This window comes from Marmota flaviventris, chromosome 2, assembly GCF_047511675.1.
Source record: "Marmota flaviventris isolate mMarFla1 chromosome 2, mMarFla1.hap1, whole genome shotgun sequence".
In the NCBI taxonomy this organism is placed as follows: Eukaryota; Metazoa; Chordata; class Mammalia; order Rodentia; family Sciuridae; genus Marmota; species Marmota flaviventris.
The window spans coordinates 13,927,559-13,948,083 of record NC_092499.1 but is presented as its reverse complement, the minus strand read 5'-3'; the positions used below and the strand labels follow the sequence as shown (position 1 = coordinate 13,948,083).

Genomic DNA, 20,525 nt, shown 5'->3' with positions numbered 1-20,525 from the left:
GGCCCGGGAAGCCAAAGCCTCGGGCCATCCCACTGGTGAAGGCCACCTTCCCTCCACTTCTGACCTCCATGAGATGCTGAAACTGAAACACCCGACAGCCCAGCCTCCCCCGCAGCCCCGGAGCCAAGTGGCCACTGCGCTGTCCACACAGGGCCCTGGGGAGGCTTCCTTTGCCTCTCTGCCCTCCCCCTTCCTACTGCAAGGACCCTGGGGACATTCTGCTGCCACAGAAAAGAGACTCAGTGCTGATGGCATCATGGAACCACTGCAGTCGCCCTGGACGGTATACCCTGGACTTCCAGTGTATGCCAAGGTCCTCTGCCATGACATGGACACTGAAGCTGGGCCATCCTTTCTCTTGGGGAGCTGCCCGGCCTCCTCCCAGGACAGCTGGGAGCACCAGCCTCTCCTCCCCAGCTTCTCTGCAGACCGTCCCCTGGGAGGCCGAGCCCACCCCACCCCCCACTGCCAGATGAGACTCCCTGGTTCACACTGCTGCTGAGCCGCGGTACTAACAGCTCTTGGATCTGGGAGCACTGTACACGCCGCAGTCCTCGGTGCCCTCCTGCAGTCAGGACACCAGGAGAGAGGGACAGCGCGGTGCCTACCTGCCGGGCCCTGTCAGCCTTCAGGGCCTCCATGTCGCTTTGCAGCTGCTCCTTCTCTCGGATCAGCTCCTCGCTGAGGGTCTCCAAGTCTTGGTTGCTCTGCTTCTCTCTCTCCAGCTGGGTTTGTAACTTTTCAATCTGCAGGGCCAAAAGACCCACTTTTACTCAGTTCTGCCTCCCCCCCACCCCCATGGGAAGTGAAGCCAGGGGTGCTCTATCCATGAGCCACATCCCCAGCCCTTTTTAATTTTAGTGGGTCTCACCAAGTTACTTAGGGCCTCACTAAGTTGCGATCCTCCTGCCTCAACCTCCTGAGCCACTGGGATTACAGGCGTGCACCCCGGCACCCTGCTAAGTTGTTTTAAAACACAACAAAAACCTCATGGCCCTGAGTACTTAAACAAGCTTCTCAGAAAAAACAAAAACAAACAAACAAACAAAAACCTATCTATCTATCTATCTATGTTTTCACAGATGTCATGCCCTAGGCCAGTCGGTAGTCCCCCCAGGGACCCCGCCAAGATGTAGCTGCCAGGAGCCAAGCAGACAGGGCTGCGTCAGGCCAGGGAACTGACCCAGGGCAGGAGGCCAGGAACCAAGAGGTGGGTGGAAGGGATCATGCTGGGTGAAGCACCCACCACCCCTTCCGGTTTGTACAAAGGAGGGGCCACAGCAGACAGGAGAGGTGAGTGCTATCTTGGGACCTGAAGGGTGGTGACCTTCACCGTCAGAGGGCTAATAGGACCACAGGGCAGGAGGCCACCTTCCCGTGCGTCAGTTCTTTTCCCCCTGGCCAACCTGCATGGCCACTCACAGAGCTGTTTCCTGCGGCAGGCCCACCTGAATCTAAGAAGCCACACGTCTAGCCACCTTTCCCAGGCACCTCCGCGCCAAGACTTGGCACGATATGGGGATGGCTTCTCTCTCCCACAAGGGCAGGGCGAGGCACTCGCAGCTAAAATGCTACGCAACGCAGGTACCTTGAAGAACAGGAGGGAACCTGCAGCCAGGGGTCCCAGGAGGGTCCCTTTCACGGCAGGATGGGGGTGTGCCAAGTCCCGAGAGGTGAAGAACCAGCACGGGCAGGACCCCCGGACCTGGCTCACTGTCTGCAGCCCCTGTTCCTCCCAGCGCCCCTGCAACCTAGACAAATGACACTGCAAGACTTCGGCACAGGCCAGGACATAGCCAGACCTCAGAGATGCTGGCCCTGAGAGGGGACCACCAGCAAGAAGAGCACTCTTGGCTAGAACCTGGCTCTGGGCGCCCATGGCTCATCTAGGCCTCCCACAGTGCAAGTTAGATGTTCCCCGACGACAAGGCCGGTCTCCATCCGCTGCCCCAGCGAGCTCACCTTCTTGCTGAGTTGGTGGTTCTCCTTCTCCAGCTCCCCGCACTTGAGGCTGCTCTCCTCCAGCACCAGGGACGCGTCCCGCAGCCCCTGGATGGTGCTCTGCAGGCTCTGGGTCTCCTTCTCCAGTTTCAGGATGCGGCTGGAGGCACACTCGTTCAGCTCGGACACCAATGACTTCCTGGAGGCTGAGGCACAAGGTTGGTCAGAGCCCTGCGCCAAGCACCCACATCCCGCTCCTCCACCCCACCCACGAGGCAACTATGTGTCCCTCTGCTGGCGCAGCTGAGTCTGCCTGGGAGCTACAAGGGCCCTGGGAGAAAGCAGCTGGCGGCAGAGGGGCCAATGCACAAGCTCAAGGCTGAAAAACTTGGGCTCAGGGTGCAGCCAGGGGCAGAGCGCCCGCCCAGGATGCAAATGCCCTGGGTTGAACTGCAGGACCACAGAAAACAGGACTCCAACTTAGAGAAATCGTTTGTTTAACCAGCCTGAGGGCAGAGGTGTGCGGGCACCTCAGCAGGGAGGGCACCAGGTGAGCGGGTCAGTCTGTCCAGGACAGTGGAAAGCTGTGCCTTACAGATGCCCAGCACCAACCAGCCCAGTGAGAGCCTTATCTCAGAGATCTTTTTTTGTGATTTCATGCTCATCATATTGAAGAAAAATGAAACGATTTATGCAAATTGCTTTAAAAATTCTGAGATTATCTGTTGACTCTCCCTCTGAGCATCTCAGATGCAAGGTGTAGGAGGGGGCCCAGTTCCAAGAGTCAGGAATGGGGGTCCTCAGCCCACTCCTGCTGTGAGCAGTGCAGGACTTCAGGTAAGTCAGAGGCTTTACGGGAGGAAAACAGTGGGCATGAGGGCCCCAGAGGAAGGGGGCGAGGCTGCCCCACGCCTGTCTGCCCCTCATCGCCTAGAGCCCCAGCAAGCTCTGGCTCACACGGCCATCTCCACCCAAGCCCCTGCTCCCCACCCATCACCCCAGAGGATGTGGGCAGCAGAGCGGGGGGCTTTCACAGCCGAACCCCAGTCTACAAAATGATGTGCGTGTTCGGGTCCTCTGGGCAACCGTAAGGACTGACAGGTGTCTGTTTCCCTCAGTGTACTTCCATCCTCTCCAAGGCTAAAGGACAGATCCTACAGGCCAGACCGTCCTTCAGACCTGAACCAGCAACAGGCTGCAGTGGGGGAGGTGGGGGAGGTGGTGGGGCACACCCCACTCCTGGTGCCCCCCCCCACAGGCACGGGGCCTGGAGGGCTACAAAAGAAACTAACCTAATCTAAAATACCTAAGTTAAAACTCCACTAATTCCAAACTTGTCGTTCCAATGGTACCTCCGTAGCATTGTGTGTGTGTGGGGGGGGGGGAATGTGATGAAATACATCACTTTATCATTTCAGCCTTTTTATTTATTTAAAAAAATTTTTTTAACGTACCAGGGATTGAACTCAGGGGCACTTAACCACTGAGCCACCTCCCCAGCCTTTTTTAATATTTTATTTAGAGACAGGGTCTCACTGAGTTGCTTGGGGCCTCGCTGAGTTTCTGAGACTGGCTTTGAACTCGTGATCCTCCTGCCTCCTCTGCCTCCCAAGCCACTGGAATCACAGGTATGTTCCACAGCACCTGGCTCCAATTTAGGCCTCCTTAAGTGAGCAGTGGCGTGGCACTGGGACCATTCACATGTTGCTGCCACGTGGTTCTCATCTTCCCAAACCAAAACTCAAAGCACAGAGGATAGTGTTTAGGGTTCTACAAACAACAAGCCGTGCATCACTAAGACAAGCAATGGCTCTCCACCAAGCCCCCAGCTCTTCGGCACGCCTAGAAACCAGGGCAGTTGGGTACTAAGACAGCTGCCCCCTACTGAGTGCCCCGGCCAGGCCAGGGGTGGAGCCTCCCCTTCTCATCCCATTTATCAGTGCAGGGCCCTGTGGGCAGGTTCATTGTTCCAGGGCCCCAGATCATCAGCTAACAAATGGAGGAGCCAGGACGTCAAGCCAGGTCCTCCTCACTCGGAAGCCACTATTCCATATACCCAAAAGTATGCTCAGGGGTGGTGCAGGCATGTAATCCCAGCAGCTTGGGAGGTTGAGGCGGGAGGATGGTGAGTTCAAAGCCAGCCTCAGCAAAAGTGAAGTACTAAGCAACTCAGTGGGACCCTGTCTCTAAATAAAATACAAAATAGGGCTGGGATGTGGCTCACTGGCTGAGTGCCCCGAGTTCAACCCTGGGTAGCAGGAAAAGGAAAAAAAAAAAAAGCTTAAATATTTGAAGCCAGGCACAGTGACACATGCCTACAGTCCCACTGGTGGGAGGATTACTTGAGCCCCAGCAGGATCTCAGGGCCAGCCTAGGCAACGTAGTAAGATCTGGTCCCCTCATCCCTCTCTCTGTACTAGGGAATGAACCCAGGGGCACTTTACCACTGAGCTACATCCCAGCCCTTCTTAATTTTTTGAGACAGGGTCTTGCTAAGTTGCTGAGATCTCAATAAGTTGCTGAGTCTGGCCTTGAACTTGTGATCCTCCTGTCTCAGCCTCTCAAGCTGCTGGGATTAGAGGAATCTACTAATGTACGTAACCAACAAGACCTGGTGTCTTTTAAAAAAATAAATGTTTCAAAAATAACAATAAAAGGTATCTTCAGGTTTTGCTTACACTATGCAGTAATTCAGGCCAACATTGTCACTGAGAATAAATCATGGTCATTAATCTTAAAGGATTCACAAATTCCTGACTAATCTATTTATTGGTAAAGGCCCTCCACCCCACCAGCCACCCTAGTTTCAGAGTGTTAAGAGAAATGAATCAAATACCATGAATGTATGATTTTGTCAAAATGAACCCAGCGACTATATGTATAACTATAATAATACTCTAAAAAAAAGAAGGGGGGGATAAACCCAGAGATCATCCTAGGCAGCTTGCACCACCTCTCGGCTCCATCAGGGGGCAGAAATTCCTCCAGGTGCATTTGGACTTCAGAGGCAGGGCATCTCCCAGAGCTCAATGCTCATGGTAACAGTTTAACCAGCTGATTTCAAGTTTGGAACTGACAGGGGCTCTCAAAGAAGCGAAGAAATATTCAGCTGCTTTCAATACCCTTGACAGTATTCTTAGGAATGTTTATCAGAATTTTTAAAAGCTACCACCCAAAGAAGCCAAAAGCCCTACCGTGAAGGGCTAAGTAAATATTAACTTATAATGTCAGGTGCACAGGAATGGTGAACGTGTGCTATTTTTGAACACAGGAACTGACTTATTGTTTGCCGGGTGCTGAAGCTTCCTGTTCTAGTGCTGACTGAGGCCCCCACCCTTCCCACACCACCACGGCCATCGTCTCCAGGGGGCCAGCAGAGGGCAGCATTTCAAGCCAGGAGAGAGGAAGAGGCCAGGCCGACCAGCAGAGAACCCGGGTCTCAGGAGCAGCGGCCACTTAGCATCCCCACCCGGGAGACAGAGAACAGACTGCATCCATCTTGCCCAATTATGCAAATCAACAGAGGAAATAATGCCCAGGGTACATTTATAGTGGGGATTAGCAACCACCGGGACACTTCTGCCGTCCAGGGCTTTCAGCCATCCGCAGACAGGCCTAAGATGTCCTCAGGGTATCAGCGTGCTGTAATCTGGAAGCTCCTGAGTGTCCATATGGGAAACCGAGAAACCTGGCAACACTTAATTTGTCTTTCACATCCTGACATCAAGACGGCCAGACCCCTCATGTTTTCCCCGGGGAGAACTGTAATGAAACAGTTCCAAATGGCACTTGAAGGAAATCATATTTACTTGGGGTGAATGGATGGGCTGCCTCGACTGACTGAGAGCCAAGGGCCGGCTCCCAGGCCACAGCGCTACCTACCATCCGACAGTTCTGCGTTCTTGGATAGCTGCTCCAGCTCCCAGCCCAAGTGGGCCGACTCATTCATGCTCTGCTTCTGCGCAATCTCGAGGACCATGTTCTCTTCTAGCAGCTCCTCAATCCGCTTCTTATCTGTGTCCCGGTCCTAGGGCAGGAAGAGGGAAGGAATGAGCACAGGCTTGCCGGGGCACGCTGTCTGCCACCATCCTCTGGACGTGAGGGGTGGGGGATGGCATGCACCTGCTCTCCACAACAGACTGAGCTGCCTACAAATGCTCCACTGTGCTAATGACAGCCACCAACCAGTATCTCGACCTGCTACCCAGGTTATGAAGAGAGCCTGAAGGTTTCTAAATGAATGCTCTCTGAACAGAGGGAGTACTACACAGGGCTGTTAGGGACAGGTCGGTGGCTCTGGAGCAGGTCGGAGGCCTTGAGAGCTGTTAAGTGTCCACTCAAGCCCACTGAGCATAGTAAGCTATCTTCCATGGTCCTGAGTTCCTGGGGCAGTGGTAGCAAGGAACCCAGTGGCGAAAACATCAGCAAAGGGCACAGCGCTCGCCCCCACCGCCCCCACCAGTCTACTCATAGCAACCACACAGCTCGCAATACCAGTTCCAGGTCGTGAAGTTTGGACTTCAGCTGCAAGTTCTCTTTCTCCAGTTCGTGGACTTTATCGCTACGGGCCCGGGCAGCGGTCAGCTGCTCCTCCAGCATGGCCTTGGTTTCAATTAGAATGATGTTGTCTTCCCGCAGCTCCTGGTGACCAAAAGCACACAGGCGCACCCTCAGAGACAGGCACGGGCTGTGGCCACAGGACTCCCAACCAGAGCTCCCTGGGCCCCAGCTGGACCCCATCATCCAACTCAGAGACCAGCCTGCAACAGGGAGCCTGGGCTCCTCTGTGCATCACCCTCGCCTTTCCCATGAGGCGAGGACAAACGGACCTTATCTACTTTAAAAAGAAAAAAAAAAAAATCAAGGCGTTAAGAAAGAAAATATTTAAATTTGGAAAGGTAACACTTCCTCAAGGTCCTGGGCGTGGCCCCAAGGGCCCTTGACAGTGACAACCTAACTCTGCTGACAGACCTGGGACCTCTCAGGAGGCTGGCGCTCAGAGTCTACGGGGAGAGGGGTCCCGGGTCTGGGTTCCTCTCAATTCAACATTCTTCCTGGGATCAGGGTCCTGAAGAATGGCCTCTCAGAGGAGCTTCCATTCAACACGCAGTTGCTATTTGAGTATTTTGCACACGTACCCCTGGCAAAACAGAAGTGGCTGGCGGTTTCCTGGAGCCAGGGGGTCTTAAAGAGAGTTCAGCGGCAGCACAGTAAACCCAGCAAGTGTGAGCCCTGCGGACACGCACAGCCCAGGGTCTCCACTGCCACCGCCACGGGAAAGCCGAACTGGCCATCGTCTCTGCCGGGCCCTGTCATGGCCTCCTTGGCTCCTCTGTCCCCTGGGCCCTTCCCAGCAACACTCAATAACAGAAGGAGGGTGGGTCACTGCATTTCTGTGGGGGCCCCACACAGGGACTCGTCGGGTGTCCCCGCTGGGCATGGCCTCCCCAGGCTCGTCCTGCCCACACGTTACAACAGGGGACTAGCTGCTGCTCCTCCAACACACGCTCCTTTTCCTTTATGGGCCAGAATCCAAGACTCCTGGTGAGGGGAGCCACCCGCTTCTCGGCCAGCGACACGGTTCTGATCAAAGCCTGGCAGCTGGGGACAGCTTGTTGGTTAAGACTCTGGACTCACCTGAGTGACCCGTCCCTGCCCGCCCCCCAGAGGCCACTGTCCTGCCCCACACTCCTCACAGCAGCCCTGGGAGGGAGGGAGGGACAGTCCCTCCCTATATACAAAAGACAACTCTGGTTAGCTAATCGAGGAACAAGCCCAAAGTCACTGACCTAAGCTGAGGTTTGCCCTTGGCCCAGAGGGCTGCAGACCCTGGGGTTCCCCCACATCCAAGGACTTCACCTCAAGGGTCTCAGGAGGTGAGAGAGGCCCGGACGTGAGCCAGAGCACATGAGGGGTTCCAGGGGGCTGCTGCCCACCGGGCTCTCACCAGTGTTCCAGCACCGTCTCCTGCCAGCACCAGCTCTCAGGCCCCCAGTGGCCACAGAACAGCCTGCCTCGCCACGACAGCCAGCCGCAGGCAGCTTTCAGGATGCGGCTGGAGCTGCCCCTTGGAGTGCACTTGGGAATGCACTCCGGCCGGCCTGCTGAGCCAGGAGTGCCTGGCACTCATTTCCAGGACTTTCTCTCAACCACTGTGGCTGGCCTGTCCTCCTCCCCAGACTGGGAACTCTTGGAGCAAGACTGAAACTCTACTCTGCAGAGCCTCTTGTAAGTGTGCAAAACACCTGTCGGCCAAGCCACCAGTGAGGGGAACTTTGAAGGACCCAGATACTTCTAACAGCCAGGGATGGACAAAGGTGACCTTGTGGACATGTATCCAAGAGAACAAATCCCCCCCACATGCCTCGACTTCCTCCTGTCCCTGGCAATGGAGAGGCCCACCCGCCTCAGAAGAGCAGATCTGGAAGACACTGCACCAAGCTCCCCAAGCCAGGGGCTCCCCAGGGGCTGCTGTGCAGGAGCAAGAAGGCCAACTCTAGACGACCCCAAGGCCAGCACACCCCGCTATGGTTCTGACCACAACTAAACCAGGAGGCTACTTAGAGGCCTGACCCTGCCCAGCCAGCAGCTGAGGGACTACATTTATGAAATCACAGGCCAGAGGGCCTATACCCAAGTGGCTTCTAATCTGCCATGGTGACTTGGAGCAGCACTCAGGCACAGGACTCTGTGGGGCACCTCTCCCCAGCTGCCGTGTCAGTCACTCCACAACCCTGTAGGTCACTGTTCAACCCAGCATTGCCCACGGAGCAGCCACCAGGGCTTCCAAGGGCTGGGGTGCAGCTCAGTGGGACAGACCTGCCTGGTGTGCACGAAGCCCTGGGTTCCACCCCAGCACCCAGGAGAAAAAGGAGTTTTCCAGGGGGGTCCCAAGCTGGAGCAGAGCGTCTCCTTGCCATCGCAGAACTTAGCGAGTTCCCTGGATTGTGACATTCCCTGCTACAACAGGCCTCGGTCCCACATGAACAGTGTGAGGCTGGCCCTTGCTGGAATACAGCGGCAGCCCAGTGTCCCCTTGAGGGTGCCTCTGGCACACGGCTCTCTACACCCCCTTTCCTTGTCCTCTGTCTCCCCCTTCTCATGAAGGCGCAGGCTCGTGCTCATTCCCTGGCAGGCGGTCAAGCCCTGAAGGCAGCCAGTCACATTCCGATCCCCGGTCCACCTGCTTAGCAACTGCGATGCTGGACAAGTTATTAATTAAGCTTCTTTTTTCTCATCTAAAAAAGGAGAGGAACCAATCTTGGCTGCTACACCTTGCAGGGCCCAAGTGCAACACTGTAGCAGGGCTTCCCATGGCTCCTGGCTCCACCAGCAAGGTCACTACTGCTCATCTGGAAGCCTTACTGTGCACTTGCTGGGGCCAGATGTTGGGTCTTCAAAGGACCAGAGAGTAGATACTTCCAGCACTGCAAGAAGTAAGTCTATCACAACTACTCCGCCCTGCAGGGGCACCTGAGAGCAGCCAGACACAACAAACAGGTGTGGCTGTTCCAACAAAACTTTATTTGTGCCAGGCACTGTGGCACACAGCTGTAATCCCTGGTACAAAGAAAAAAAATTATTTGTAAAATCAGATGGTAGAATGGACTTGACCTATGGACTGTAGTTTAGTGACCCCTGAATAGACAACATGCTGGGCCCAGAGGAATCACTGTCAGTAAGGCACAGACCCCATCTTCTCCGAGTTCACAGTCTGGCTGGGAGTCAGACAAGAAAATATATCAGGACAACACCAAGTGACAAGCACCACCCAGGCTAAGAAGGGGCTCTCCCAAGGAAAAGTGAAGGAGGTGGTGGTCACGGCCTGCAGAGCTCACCCACCCACCTGATCAGCCCCCTCTGTGACGCCCAAGCCCTATGGGGCTGGATGAGTGAGCAGAGAGGGTGGGCAGGCCTAGGAGGCTCTGTGCAAAGCCCCCGCTCCCGCAGGGCCTGTCTGGCCAGAGCTGCAGGCGAGTGCTGGGCGAGGGGCGTGGGGACGGTCTCAGGGCTGCCTCTTCCCTAAGAGACGCCTGATGAGCCGCTGTTACAGCCGCTGTGGCAGCAGGACTGAGGGATGCACCTGGCCAGTCTGGATTTGCTGGGAGGTGGGAACATGGGCTCAGAGGATGGGGAATGCCAGGGCCTGGGCCAGGGTGGGAAGGGGCAACAAGGGAGCTGCCCCATGCTGGACAGTGGCTGCATGCCAGACAGAAGATGGGAGGGTGGCAGGTAAAGGTAGGAACCAGGCATGCTGAGCCCCAACTCCCGTGGGTCCTGAAGTGCAGGGGGGCGGGGGGCAGCCTACAGACTGGAGGCAGGGGACTCAAATCAGCCAAGATTTCCTAGGCAACTTCTCCCTCTGAAGGGGACAGAGATGTCCATGAGGGCTGTGGGAACCTCATGGTGAGGGTGAGCGGGTTGCCTGCAACAGGGCAGGCCCGGAGGAAGTGGGCAGGGCTGGCCCCATCTCCCAGGCCCAGATGGGCAGAGCAGACCACACCCACAGCAGATCTTGCCAGCCCATCCCCATCCTAAGCAGGGCCACTGATGCCTTAGGGGTATGGCTTTGGCTGGGGGATCACAAACCCCAGCTCCTGGGTGCTGGGCCTTGTCAATGACCGCCCACTCCTCCAGCTGCCTCCTCACTGCCAGCACCTATCCAGGGGCCTTACCTTCTCTTGGGGGCTCCCTGAAGAGAGGGTGGGCTGGGAAAAGCCAACCTGCCCCTATGCCCAGATGCCAGGGCAGGAGCGCCCCACTGGCCCAGACCACACTTGCTCCTTTTATAGATAGGGCAAGACCTGCCTGACACCCAGCAAGTTGCTGTTTTCAGCCAGGACTGTGCCCAGGTGTGGGTCCCTGCCTCTTAGGCTGTTTATTTTGAAACGAGCACTTCCTGGAAAACTGTCCATCCACACAGGAGCTGGGCAAGACCACGTCCACTCTGCCTGGACACACTGCAGCACCTCAGCCTGTCCTTTGCTTTCAGTGGAAATTTTCAGCCAATCACAAAATATGGGAAAGAGAACCTTCCAGGCAAAGTCTCTCTCCGCTGCCCTCTTCCCATGTGGCCCTATGAGGCAACCCCCTGCCAGAGGCCCTGAGCAGACTACAGTTTATAAAGGGAGGCCGAGGGCCCCCAGTACACGTCCCACACTTCCTCCGTCTGCAGGGAGCCCTCCACTGCTCCTCTCTGTAGCAGTTTCAACCCTTATGTAGACTACACCTACAGCCACAGGAAAAAGGCTGCCAGGATCTAAAAACAAGCCATGCAGCTCTGTGTTCCACGTCGCTCTAACCAACCTTGCCCAGGGCTGAGACCTGTGTCCCCTCCCTGCAGCACAAATGTGTTCTCCCTCTGGGGATCTGCAGTGCTGAGTTTCTCAGGGTCAGGATACATATGGGCCACCTGTCACCCCAATGAACCCAGAAGTGTCACACATGTGGAAAGCCACACAAGACGCACAATCAGGCTCCTGGGCCTTCCCAGGCTTTACTCCCGAGGAGACAAGACCTCTCGCTTCTCCCCAGACTCAAAAACTGTGTGTGTGTGTATGCACGCGCACGCACACACACTACTGGAGATTGAACCCAGGACCTCATGCACGCTAGGCAAGCACTCTCCTACTGAGCCACAACCCCAATCCTTTTTTTATTCTGAAACAAGGTCTTACTAGACATGCATTTTGAAAAGGCTGATCTTGACACACATCTGGAGAAATCTAGAGCCAAATCTTAGAGAAGGTTTAAACTGATGGATGTTTTTAACTTTCCCATTTAAACTGAGGTGAGTTAACAGCTTATTTAAAATGGTAGATGTCCACTGACAACTAAAAGAATATAAAAGAAAAAAGGGGGGCTGGGGTGGTGCTCAGTGGTAGCACGCCTGCCTAGCATGTGTGAGGCACTGGACTCGATCCTCAGCACCACATATAAATAAATAAAATAAAAGGTCCATTGACGAACTAAATATTTTTTTAAAAAAAAGATAAATGTCCCTTCTGTCCTTTTAACTTGGATCATACTCCAGCCACCAATGTTTTATCATAAAAAAACATAAAATCTACTAAAGGGTCTAAATAACTGTATCATGCACACCTCTGCACACACCACCTAGACTGTACAACTAGCCTTCTGCTGTATGTGCTTGGTCTCATCCTCCGTCCCTGGCTCCACCCACTTTCTCTTATTTTCTGGGTGAGCACACCTTGTACCTGGGCCTCTAATCTACAGTTATAACACCTGCAGGTCAGCCTCAGTTCAGACACATTTCTACACAGTGCTGTTTTACTCACTTAGACATTATTCTTAAGGAGTCTCAGGGTGAATTAGAACGTGCACCATTGTACTCTGAAGAAGATCTGGATTTTTAAATTAAGTTGGATACATTTGAAACACAAACAGACCCACTAAAGTCACTGTGCATTTACACAGCGCTGGCCCCTTGACTCACAGCCTTCTGAGCACTAGAGGGACGGGCTGGCTCAGGCCATTGCTGCTGGGCAGAGACAGTCATCTCCATCTCCATGGGCCCAGACAGCACCTAGATCTCGTGGCAAAGCAACTTGTCTCGGGGTCTCTGAGTTCCAGTCCAGCACACACCTGAGTGCTCAGGGCTCCAGGGAGCCTGTGCTCCTGTGCTAGGCCTCTGCAGGTGTCTGAGAAGCCAGGGCTCCACAGCAGGACAGCAGCCACCAGCTCTGCAAAGTGAAGCCCAATGGAACCCTTCCACAAGCATGGGCGCGGGTGCACACGGTCTGAGGCAGCTCCTGAGGCAGCTCCGTGCTCCCCGCCCTCGTGCCAAGACACTTGGTAAGGATGGCACACCACATAATCTGCGTAGCTACAACCTGCTCCAGCCTCGTCTCCCACCACGTTCCCAGCACCCCAGCACCCCAGGACTGGGTGACTGACCTCACGGCTGCCTTCTCCCAGCACACTGCTCCGTTTCTCCCTCATGGCTGTCCCCAGTTGATTGCCCCAGTTCAGGACCCCTTCCGCCATCGCCTCCCCAGGAAAGCCTTCGGAGCCCCCAGGGGCGGGAGGTGGCCTCCTCTGCCTGGCACTCAGACACTGTCCTAGCTGCAGGCTTCCTCGCGGAGGCAGGGAGCCCGTCTTCTCCAGAACTGTCTCCACTCTACCCGGTCAATGTCCCTGCAGGGAGGAGGCCAAGTCCCCCCCACACGGAGGTTTCAAGCCTGGGAGGGACCACGGAGTGTTTGTTCTAAGCCACCTGAGCAAAGGCTGAAGACAGTCCGCAAACCTGCCTAAAGTACTCAAGGAGGAGCCACCAGTGCTGCTGTCTGTCCTCACTGCCACCGGAGTCAGGAGGCCATGGGCACCCGGGAAGAGAACTCTCTCCAGGGCCCTGGACTCCGTCAGCCAGGCCCAGCTTTTCAGCTGGGAATGTCTGGGTGTCCGTAAACCCATGCACGTCGCCCCCTCCCTGGGAGCAAAGATCTCATGGACGCTATCTTCTCTGGTGAATGATAAAATGGATATAAAACTTAAAAGCACTGCTGAACTCACAGGAAATTTTCATTATGAGAATTACTAATCGATATGAAAAAACTACTATTACTACACCGAAGCAGGAAATTTGAGAAAATGGGTCCCCACGTAAATCCCCCCAGAAGCCTAGAGGCTCCAGCTGAAGGGACACAGCTCACCTCCAGACCCTCTGTGCCTGGGGCAGGCAGGGCAGGCAGGGCAGGCCGAGGGGAGCAGGAGGCTTGGCCAAGGCCAGGAATGAATGTGGAGACCGGCCCCTGGGACCCACCACATCCAAGGGACAAAGTGTGGTCATGATCCCCGGGTGTCACACTGCACTCCTGACCCTGTGTTTGGGGGCTGCACACAGTCCCTGACATACAGGAGCCGCCGAGGCAGGGTTTAGAAGCCGGGGCATGACGCTCCGACCCTCCCAGGCACATGCCTAGGCCCGAGGACCGTCTGTGCCAGGATTCATGCCTCAGAATCAGCAGAGCCAGTGTTTCCAGACAAAGCCAGGCCGTGGCCTGTCCTTCACCCCTTGCTCAGGCCTAGTTTGCCTTTATACAGCATCCAGGAGGACCTGTCAGCAGGGCCACTGAGAGTCACCCTGTCACCCTCATTCCTCAGGGGACACACTGAGGAACAAACTACACTCAGCCTTTTCCAGCCCACCTCCATCAGCCCAGGGCCCAGGGTCAGCTGCAGCACCAACCAAGCCTTCAGCACAGCAGGGGACGGACACTCCCAGGCCTGTGCCCAGCCACCGCAGAAAGCCCCCGGCCAACAAGTCCCTCAACAATGTGCCCACACCCTGGCCTCTCCAGGCTCATGTTTCCTCAGTGGCACAAGCTCACACAGGTAACCAGCACCACCTTTGAGGCCCTGGGACGAGCGGAAGGCAAAACTCCCGTGTCTCAGAAAAGGTCCCCGAAGCCACCGCCAACATGGGGCCTCAGGGTGAGAGGTCGAAGCATCAGGGACCCTCCTGGGTCTGGGTCCCAGTTCAGCCTTAACCTCTTCACCTGTATCCACCCACAACCTCCACAGGATTTAAAACGAGGCCTTGAGCCAGGCACATGGCAAACACCTATAGCCCCAGAACTTGGGAGGCCGAGAGGGGAGGATCTCTGGCCCAGGAGACCCGGCTAGCCTGCCAATACCACAGACAAAATCAAAAACGTAAACTCACATCAAGTCAGGTTAAGAAGCCCTCCCCCACTGAGGGTGCACCAGAGTTACGGCTCAGGGACCCTCCACTTCCTCGGACCTCAGTGGCACCACTACTCCTGTTCATAGGTGAGGAAACCAAGTCCCAGAAAGTCACCCAGAGACAGCCAAGTCTCAGCAGTGGGGAACACACAAACAGAAGGTCACTGTTGTGGCCTGAACCAGGAGAAGGGAAACCCCTAAAGGGACCAGTGTCCTTGTCAACTATGTCCCTTCCTACACCCATGACAGTCAGGAGAGGCACAAGGAGGTCCTTAGGAAGACAGGCTGAGGTGCAGGGCAGCGTCCACCATGGCAGTCTCTGGCTCCCACCCCCCAGTCCTCCCAGGATGGCTAGTCTGAAGGCGCTTCCGCGGGCCCGTCCAGCGGAGCGCCTGGAAGCCGGCCACCTGCCCACCTCCATGCGGGCCTTGTAGAAGTCCACGTCGTGCAGCTTCTCCTTGCAGCGGACCAGCTCCATCTCCAGCCTCTCCACGCGGTTCGCCTTCTCCCTCAGCGAGTCCAGCTCGTCCCGGTAGGCACGGGCAGACCGGGCGTCGGCTGCCAGCTGGACATTCTGCAAGGAGGGCATAGGCAGGGAGCCAGCTCAGGGTCACCCCCGGACAGGGAAGGGCCAAGTCCCTAAAACGTGGCATGTCTAGGACCCTCCAGGTCCCATGGCAGGGTACCCCAGCCCCGTCCACCCAGGACACACGGCCAGGCCTTCCGCTCACCTCCTGCTTGACCTTCTGCAGCTCCAGCAGCAGCTGATCCACCTCATGCCTGGTGTCCACAAGCTGCTCTGTCTTCTCCTCGCTGAAGGGGCAGGAGAGGGAGGAGGAGTGTGGGGAAGGGTCTTCCATGGCAGGCCCTGGGAACAGGCTACCACTTCCCAAGACCACGGCAAGAAAACGAGGTGACCAGGGCTTCTGGGTGTGGGAAGGGGATCTGTCTGCCTATGGGGTCTGCAAAAACGTCCCTGGGTAAAACGGATCTTCTCTTGCAAAGTTTGTAACGCTTGCCCTCAAATTACATCCATCCCACAGGGTTCCCTGTGAGCATGCAGGACAGGAAAGGAGACCCCAGCCACAGCTGTAGGAGTCCACGAGTGGGCTGTGTGGGGACAAGGATGGGCAGGTAGCTCCCTAGGTGACGGGTGAATGACATTCATCAGTGCAGGAAACGGGGAGAACAGGCTTTCCAGATGCAGTTTGGGGCCACTATGCGAGGCTCCCCATTGTCACTCCCTCCAAGGAAACACACCTATATGATCATCCTGATCCCAACTAGGCCTGGGGACAGCAGTCTACTTCTGACAATCAGCAACCCTTGGGTGGACAGGAGCCACCAAACCAGGACGAAGTCCCCCTCCCTGTGGGGCTCACAGAGGGCAGATGCTGGGTCCCAGAGTCAGAGAGCAAACGCACAGTGGCCCCCACCAGCCCCAGGGTCACACAGAGCTCTCCGACTCACAGCTCCTGTCTGACACGACGCAGCCGGGCCTTGGTGTCGGCCAGCTCCACAGCCAGGTGCTGCTTGTCCTCACTGGAGAGGCTGCTGGTGGGGCTGGGCGTGGAGTCGGCGCTGGAGGACTTGGCGGGGCTGGGCGGGTGCTGCGCCTGGAGGTAGTCCCGCTCCTGCGTCAGGTCCACGATCAGCTGCAAGGGGAGAGGGCGGACAGAAGGGACGAGTGGCAGCGCACCCGGGGCCCGGCACACTGCCCAGGCTCAGAGTGGGTGGAAAACCACCCGGAGAAGAGAAGCCTTCAGCTGAGAGTGCAAAACCAAGAGGCGGGCGCTGAGAGGACAGTGCAGGTCTTCAAACAGAGCTTAAGTATTTAGTGGGACAGAGAGGAGGGAAGGAGGGTCTGAGTGGAGAAGGGACCCCAAGCTGGGCCTCCTGGTCAGCTTCTGCCCACTCTGTCCCTTTCATCATTCACTGCAGGGGCATCACCAGGAACAAGTGGGCATCACCCATGTCCCACCCCCAGCAGATCCGGCCAGCAGGACAGGGAGGTGTCCAGCCCTAGATGGAGGAGGAAGGCCAGCCCCGAGCCCATCGCCGGCCGAGCTGTCCCGACAGGCGGACGCACCTCGGTGCTCTCGTCGCGCTCGTCAATGAGCCTGCGCAGGTGGAACACCATGCTCCTGGACAGCGCCTCCAGCTCCTCAGGGGCCACATCGGGCAGCTCCAGCCACTGCAGGTCGAACACGTTCTCCTGGTTGTGGGTCACCTGCGGGCACACATGTCCAGCACTGCAGAGGCCAGCTAGGGCAGCCCTGGGGTTCCTGAGCTCCTGCCTGCCAACGGCCACACAGTGGAGGGCACAGGAGAGAGGAGGCTGCTTCACTCCCGCGTTATCAGTCCCTGTGGCGTGGAGAGCAGCGCCCCTTCAGCAAGGCTGGGCCAAGTCGTCAGAGGAGCCCGCCATGCACACCGCTCTGCTTTCACCTTTTCAGATACCAGAAAGAACCCCTGACAACTGTCCCCCTGGAAGGTCCTGGGATAACAGGATATTTGCACTGAGGCGAATATCTATGTACAATGCAGGCAGGCCTCCGGGGAGAAGGATGAGGAAGGGGACTTTAGTTCTTTCTCAAAGTAAAATCTAGTGCAAACAGGGCCAATGTCAAGTCTCCCCCGCCAGCATGGGGGGCCCAGGCCACCGTGGGTTGCTCTATTCAAAATCTAGAGCGATTCTGAGGAGGGCTGTATCTCAGCCCACAGCCACAGAAGGCCAGCGGGCTCCATGCCTCTCCGTCAGCAGGGAGCGGGATCTGGTCGGACCCATCCTCTGGCTTTTGGAAGAACATCATTACAGTTCTCAGACCTCAGAAAAGGGAAACAAAAGGGCATCCACTCAGTGAATCGCTCCAGGAAAGTTCTGAAGTTATTCAGAGCAGTAAAAATGCCAGAACAGCTTTAAAACACACACAGAGCAAAAACAAAGCCCTCTCTAGGGCCCTTCAGTTCCTCCAGGGACAACACCCGCTTTCCTCTCTCCCCAGCTCATGAAGGACAAGCCTGGACAGAGCTGATCTCTGAATTAGAGATCTCACCCCATCACACGGATGGGGCTGGGATTCAGAGGCCAGGTGCTGAGCTGCTCCATTCCCAGGGCTGGGAAAACCCTCGGGCTCAGGGGCTCTGGGGCTCGGCTCCAGGACTCGATGCCAGCAACACAGCGTCACCAGCAGAGCTTTCAATTAAAGGCTCATCTCTCCCAATTCTAACAAGCAGATCCCTCATGGGTCCTGGGCACCTGAATGTTTTTTAAGTACCAATAAATTCTGAAGCCAGTGGCCAGGGCCAGCCATTAACTGGTCATCACATGGCCTCTCCTGGATGTGTGTGTTCGTGTCCTGTGGTCCAGGCACAGAAAGCATCGAGTGGTAAAGACCTGACGAGCCTCGGGGAGCTCGTTCCTGGGCAGGTACAGTTTCAAAGCACACAAGGGAAACGAGAGGGAGAACAGTTCACAGGCTGACAGGTGGCCAGCAAGGGCTGCCAGTGTTCACTGAAGTACTGACTTTCCTCTGGTGGCGCTGGACCCCGGTCCACCATGAGCCACATCTGTCTCCTGCTTCAAACTCTAATTCAGAACCCACTACCCAGCAACACCCTGGCCCCGCTGCCTCTGTCCACCCCAGGAGCTGTGGCTCAGCCGCCTCTGCCATCTCACCCCAGCTCCTGCGTCTCCACTGTCCCTTTAGCCCGAGTGCTAAGCCCCATCGAGACACCTAACCCTAAGTGTGGGCACCTGCCTCACCAAGAAGCACTGACAGGAGGGCAGAGGGTGAGGGGCTGTAACCAGCAGTGCTGGGGGGAACCCCAACCCCACCACCACGTGGCAGCCGTCTATTTCTCTGCGTGTCATTGACAGCAGCGGAGAATCTCTATAAAGATCAACCGTTCAGAGCAGGGTGACATTTGCCAGAATACATTTTCAGGGCCTGTAAATCAAATTCTGAGCCTAAACCACTTGACAGCTTTTAAAAATAGTCTGAGTCCATATAAGGCAAGAAGAAGGCAGAAAGACTTGATGGAGGTGGCTTTTTTTAATTTTTATTTTTACTCCTATTTTATTTGGGCTTGCTGATGGCTACCTTTCCAAATAGAATCAATTTGACTATGGCGTCTGAAACCTAAAATTAGCAGAAAACATCCATGGGTGATGTAGCCTTTAAACATTGCCACCATGCAGAGAAGTGACGCTGCCTCCCGTCTGCCCGGGGAGTGGCCGCCTACCTCCTGGATGTGGGCCACAATGCCCGCCTGGGTCTCGATGTCCAACTGCTTGATTCTCTCGATGAACTCCTCCTTCCTCTCACACTGTGAAGGGTGGTGGACATTAACAGAAGCATGTTTTTGAGCGAGGGCACACCCAGGGCCGCATCTACAGCCACAGTCAGTTTCAAGTGAACTGCCCACCCCAGCCTGGCTGTCTCCTACAGAAGGCCACCTTGTCCTCTTGCCCACCCTGGGCTGAGGTTTCTCTGAAAATGGCTCAAGAGCTTGTTTTCAAAAGCCCCTCCCTGATGGAAAACACTGGGTGGGACTCAGAAATCCATGCTTCAAACAAGACCTCGACACCTAGAGATTCAGGCTCGGGCCAGAGGCACACCCTCTCTGTGAAGAGCCCGCACAGTCACAGTTTCAGACTTGACACTTGGTCTGCGCTGAGTGAGGCTGCTGAGCTCGGCCGCTGCTATACAAAGGCAGCCAGAGGTAACAGCCCTGGACAGGCCACGGCTGTGTTCCAATAAACTTTTTATGAAAACAGGCGGCAGGTCGAATCTGGCCCAGAGCTGGGCAGTCCACAGCTCCCTGCTCCAGATGTTCCTTTACTGGGGACAAGTTTCTAGTGGCACCTGGGCTGCAGGGGTCCTCACCAGGCCTCCTCCCCAAGGTACCTGGTACTAGAAACAGCTGCCACCTAAGACGTGGCCATTCTCTGCCGGGAACCCAGAGGCCTCTGTCACACTGGACTGAAGGCGGTGTCACCCCACCTGACCGAAGGGCACACCTGGTCCCCACAAATCCAAACCCCGATGGCTGAGGCCCCTGCCCGTGCCGGCCACGCCCTACCTGGACGGCGCAGCCCAGCAGCAGCAGCAGCGCCTTCTTCATCTCCTCCATGCTCTTCCCTGCGCAGAAGAACGACAGTCGATCAGATCAGCCCCACGAACCTCCCAGTGGGACCCGGGGACTGCCACACTCTCCGTCTCTCTTTTTTAGAAATTTATAGATCTTTATTTTATTCACTTATTTATCTGTGGTGCCGATAATCGAACCCGGTGCCTCTCACATGCCAGGCGAGTGCTCTGCCACTGACCCCAGCCCAGCCCCGAGCTCCGCCTCTTTTCTACATATGAATTTAGACTTTACCAGGTGAGAATTCTGTGTGTGACACTTGAGGCCCCTTCCTACTCACACACCACAGACCTCCCCGCGCGGCAACTACTGAACGTCAGCATCGGCATCAACTTGCAGTGTGTGAGCTGACAAAGCACGGCAGGAGAGGACAGTCCCCACAGGAAGGAGGCCAGGGTGCACAGCTCACCCTTCGTTAACAGGCAGGGAGGACAGCTGAGCCTGGGCGTGCTGTCCCCGTGATCCACACCTAACTCCACCTGGGTCCCCCGCCCTCTTCCCGAGTGCCGCAGTCTGGTGGAGTGGGCTAAAGCACACCCGACAGCACACGCCCTTGTTAACAGGAGGCTGCCGACCGCACAAAGGCCACAGACGGCCCAGCCAGCTCCTTCCAGGTCCCGTTCCTTGACACTACCAAGAACGTCTGAGTGGCCGACTCTTCACGCACCGAGTGTCCTCCCACTTTCCCAGCCTTGACCAACTCTTAACACTCTGCCTCGACTTTCCAG

The 20,525-nt window shown here is 56.2% G+C and overlaps 1 protein-coding gene across 1 annotated transcript in view; it reads right to left on the bottom strand.

The window, feature by feature from the left end:
• Ccdc88c (coiled-coil domain containing 88C) overlaps positions 1-20,525 on the bottom strand; it is a 112,432-nt gene that overhangs the window by 35,977 nt on the left and 55,930 nt on the right. The window contains exons 5-14 of the mRNA XM_027931604.2: positions 19,732-19,790; positions 18,892-18,975; positions 16,736-16,876; positions 16,117-16,301; positions 15,378-15,459; positions 15,062-15,220; positions 6,436-6,582; positions 5,824-5,968; positions 1,963-2,147; positions 609-746 (exon numbers count right to left, since the gene is read on the bottom strand). Coding sequence (XP_027787405.2) covers positions 609-746; positions 1,963-2,147; positions 5,824-5,968; positions 6,436-6,582; positions 15,062-15,220; positions 15,378-15,459; positions 16,117-16,301; positions 16,736-16,876; positions 18,892-18,975; positions 19,732-19,790 — 1,325 coding nt within the window. The remainder of the gene's footprint in view (positions 1-608; positions 747-1,962; positions 2,148-5,823; positions 5,969-6,435; positions 6,583-15,061; positions 15,221-15,377; positions 15,460-16,116; positions 16,302-16,735; positions 16,877-18,891; positions 18,976-19,731; positions 19,791-20,525) is intronic.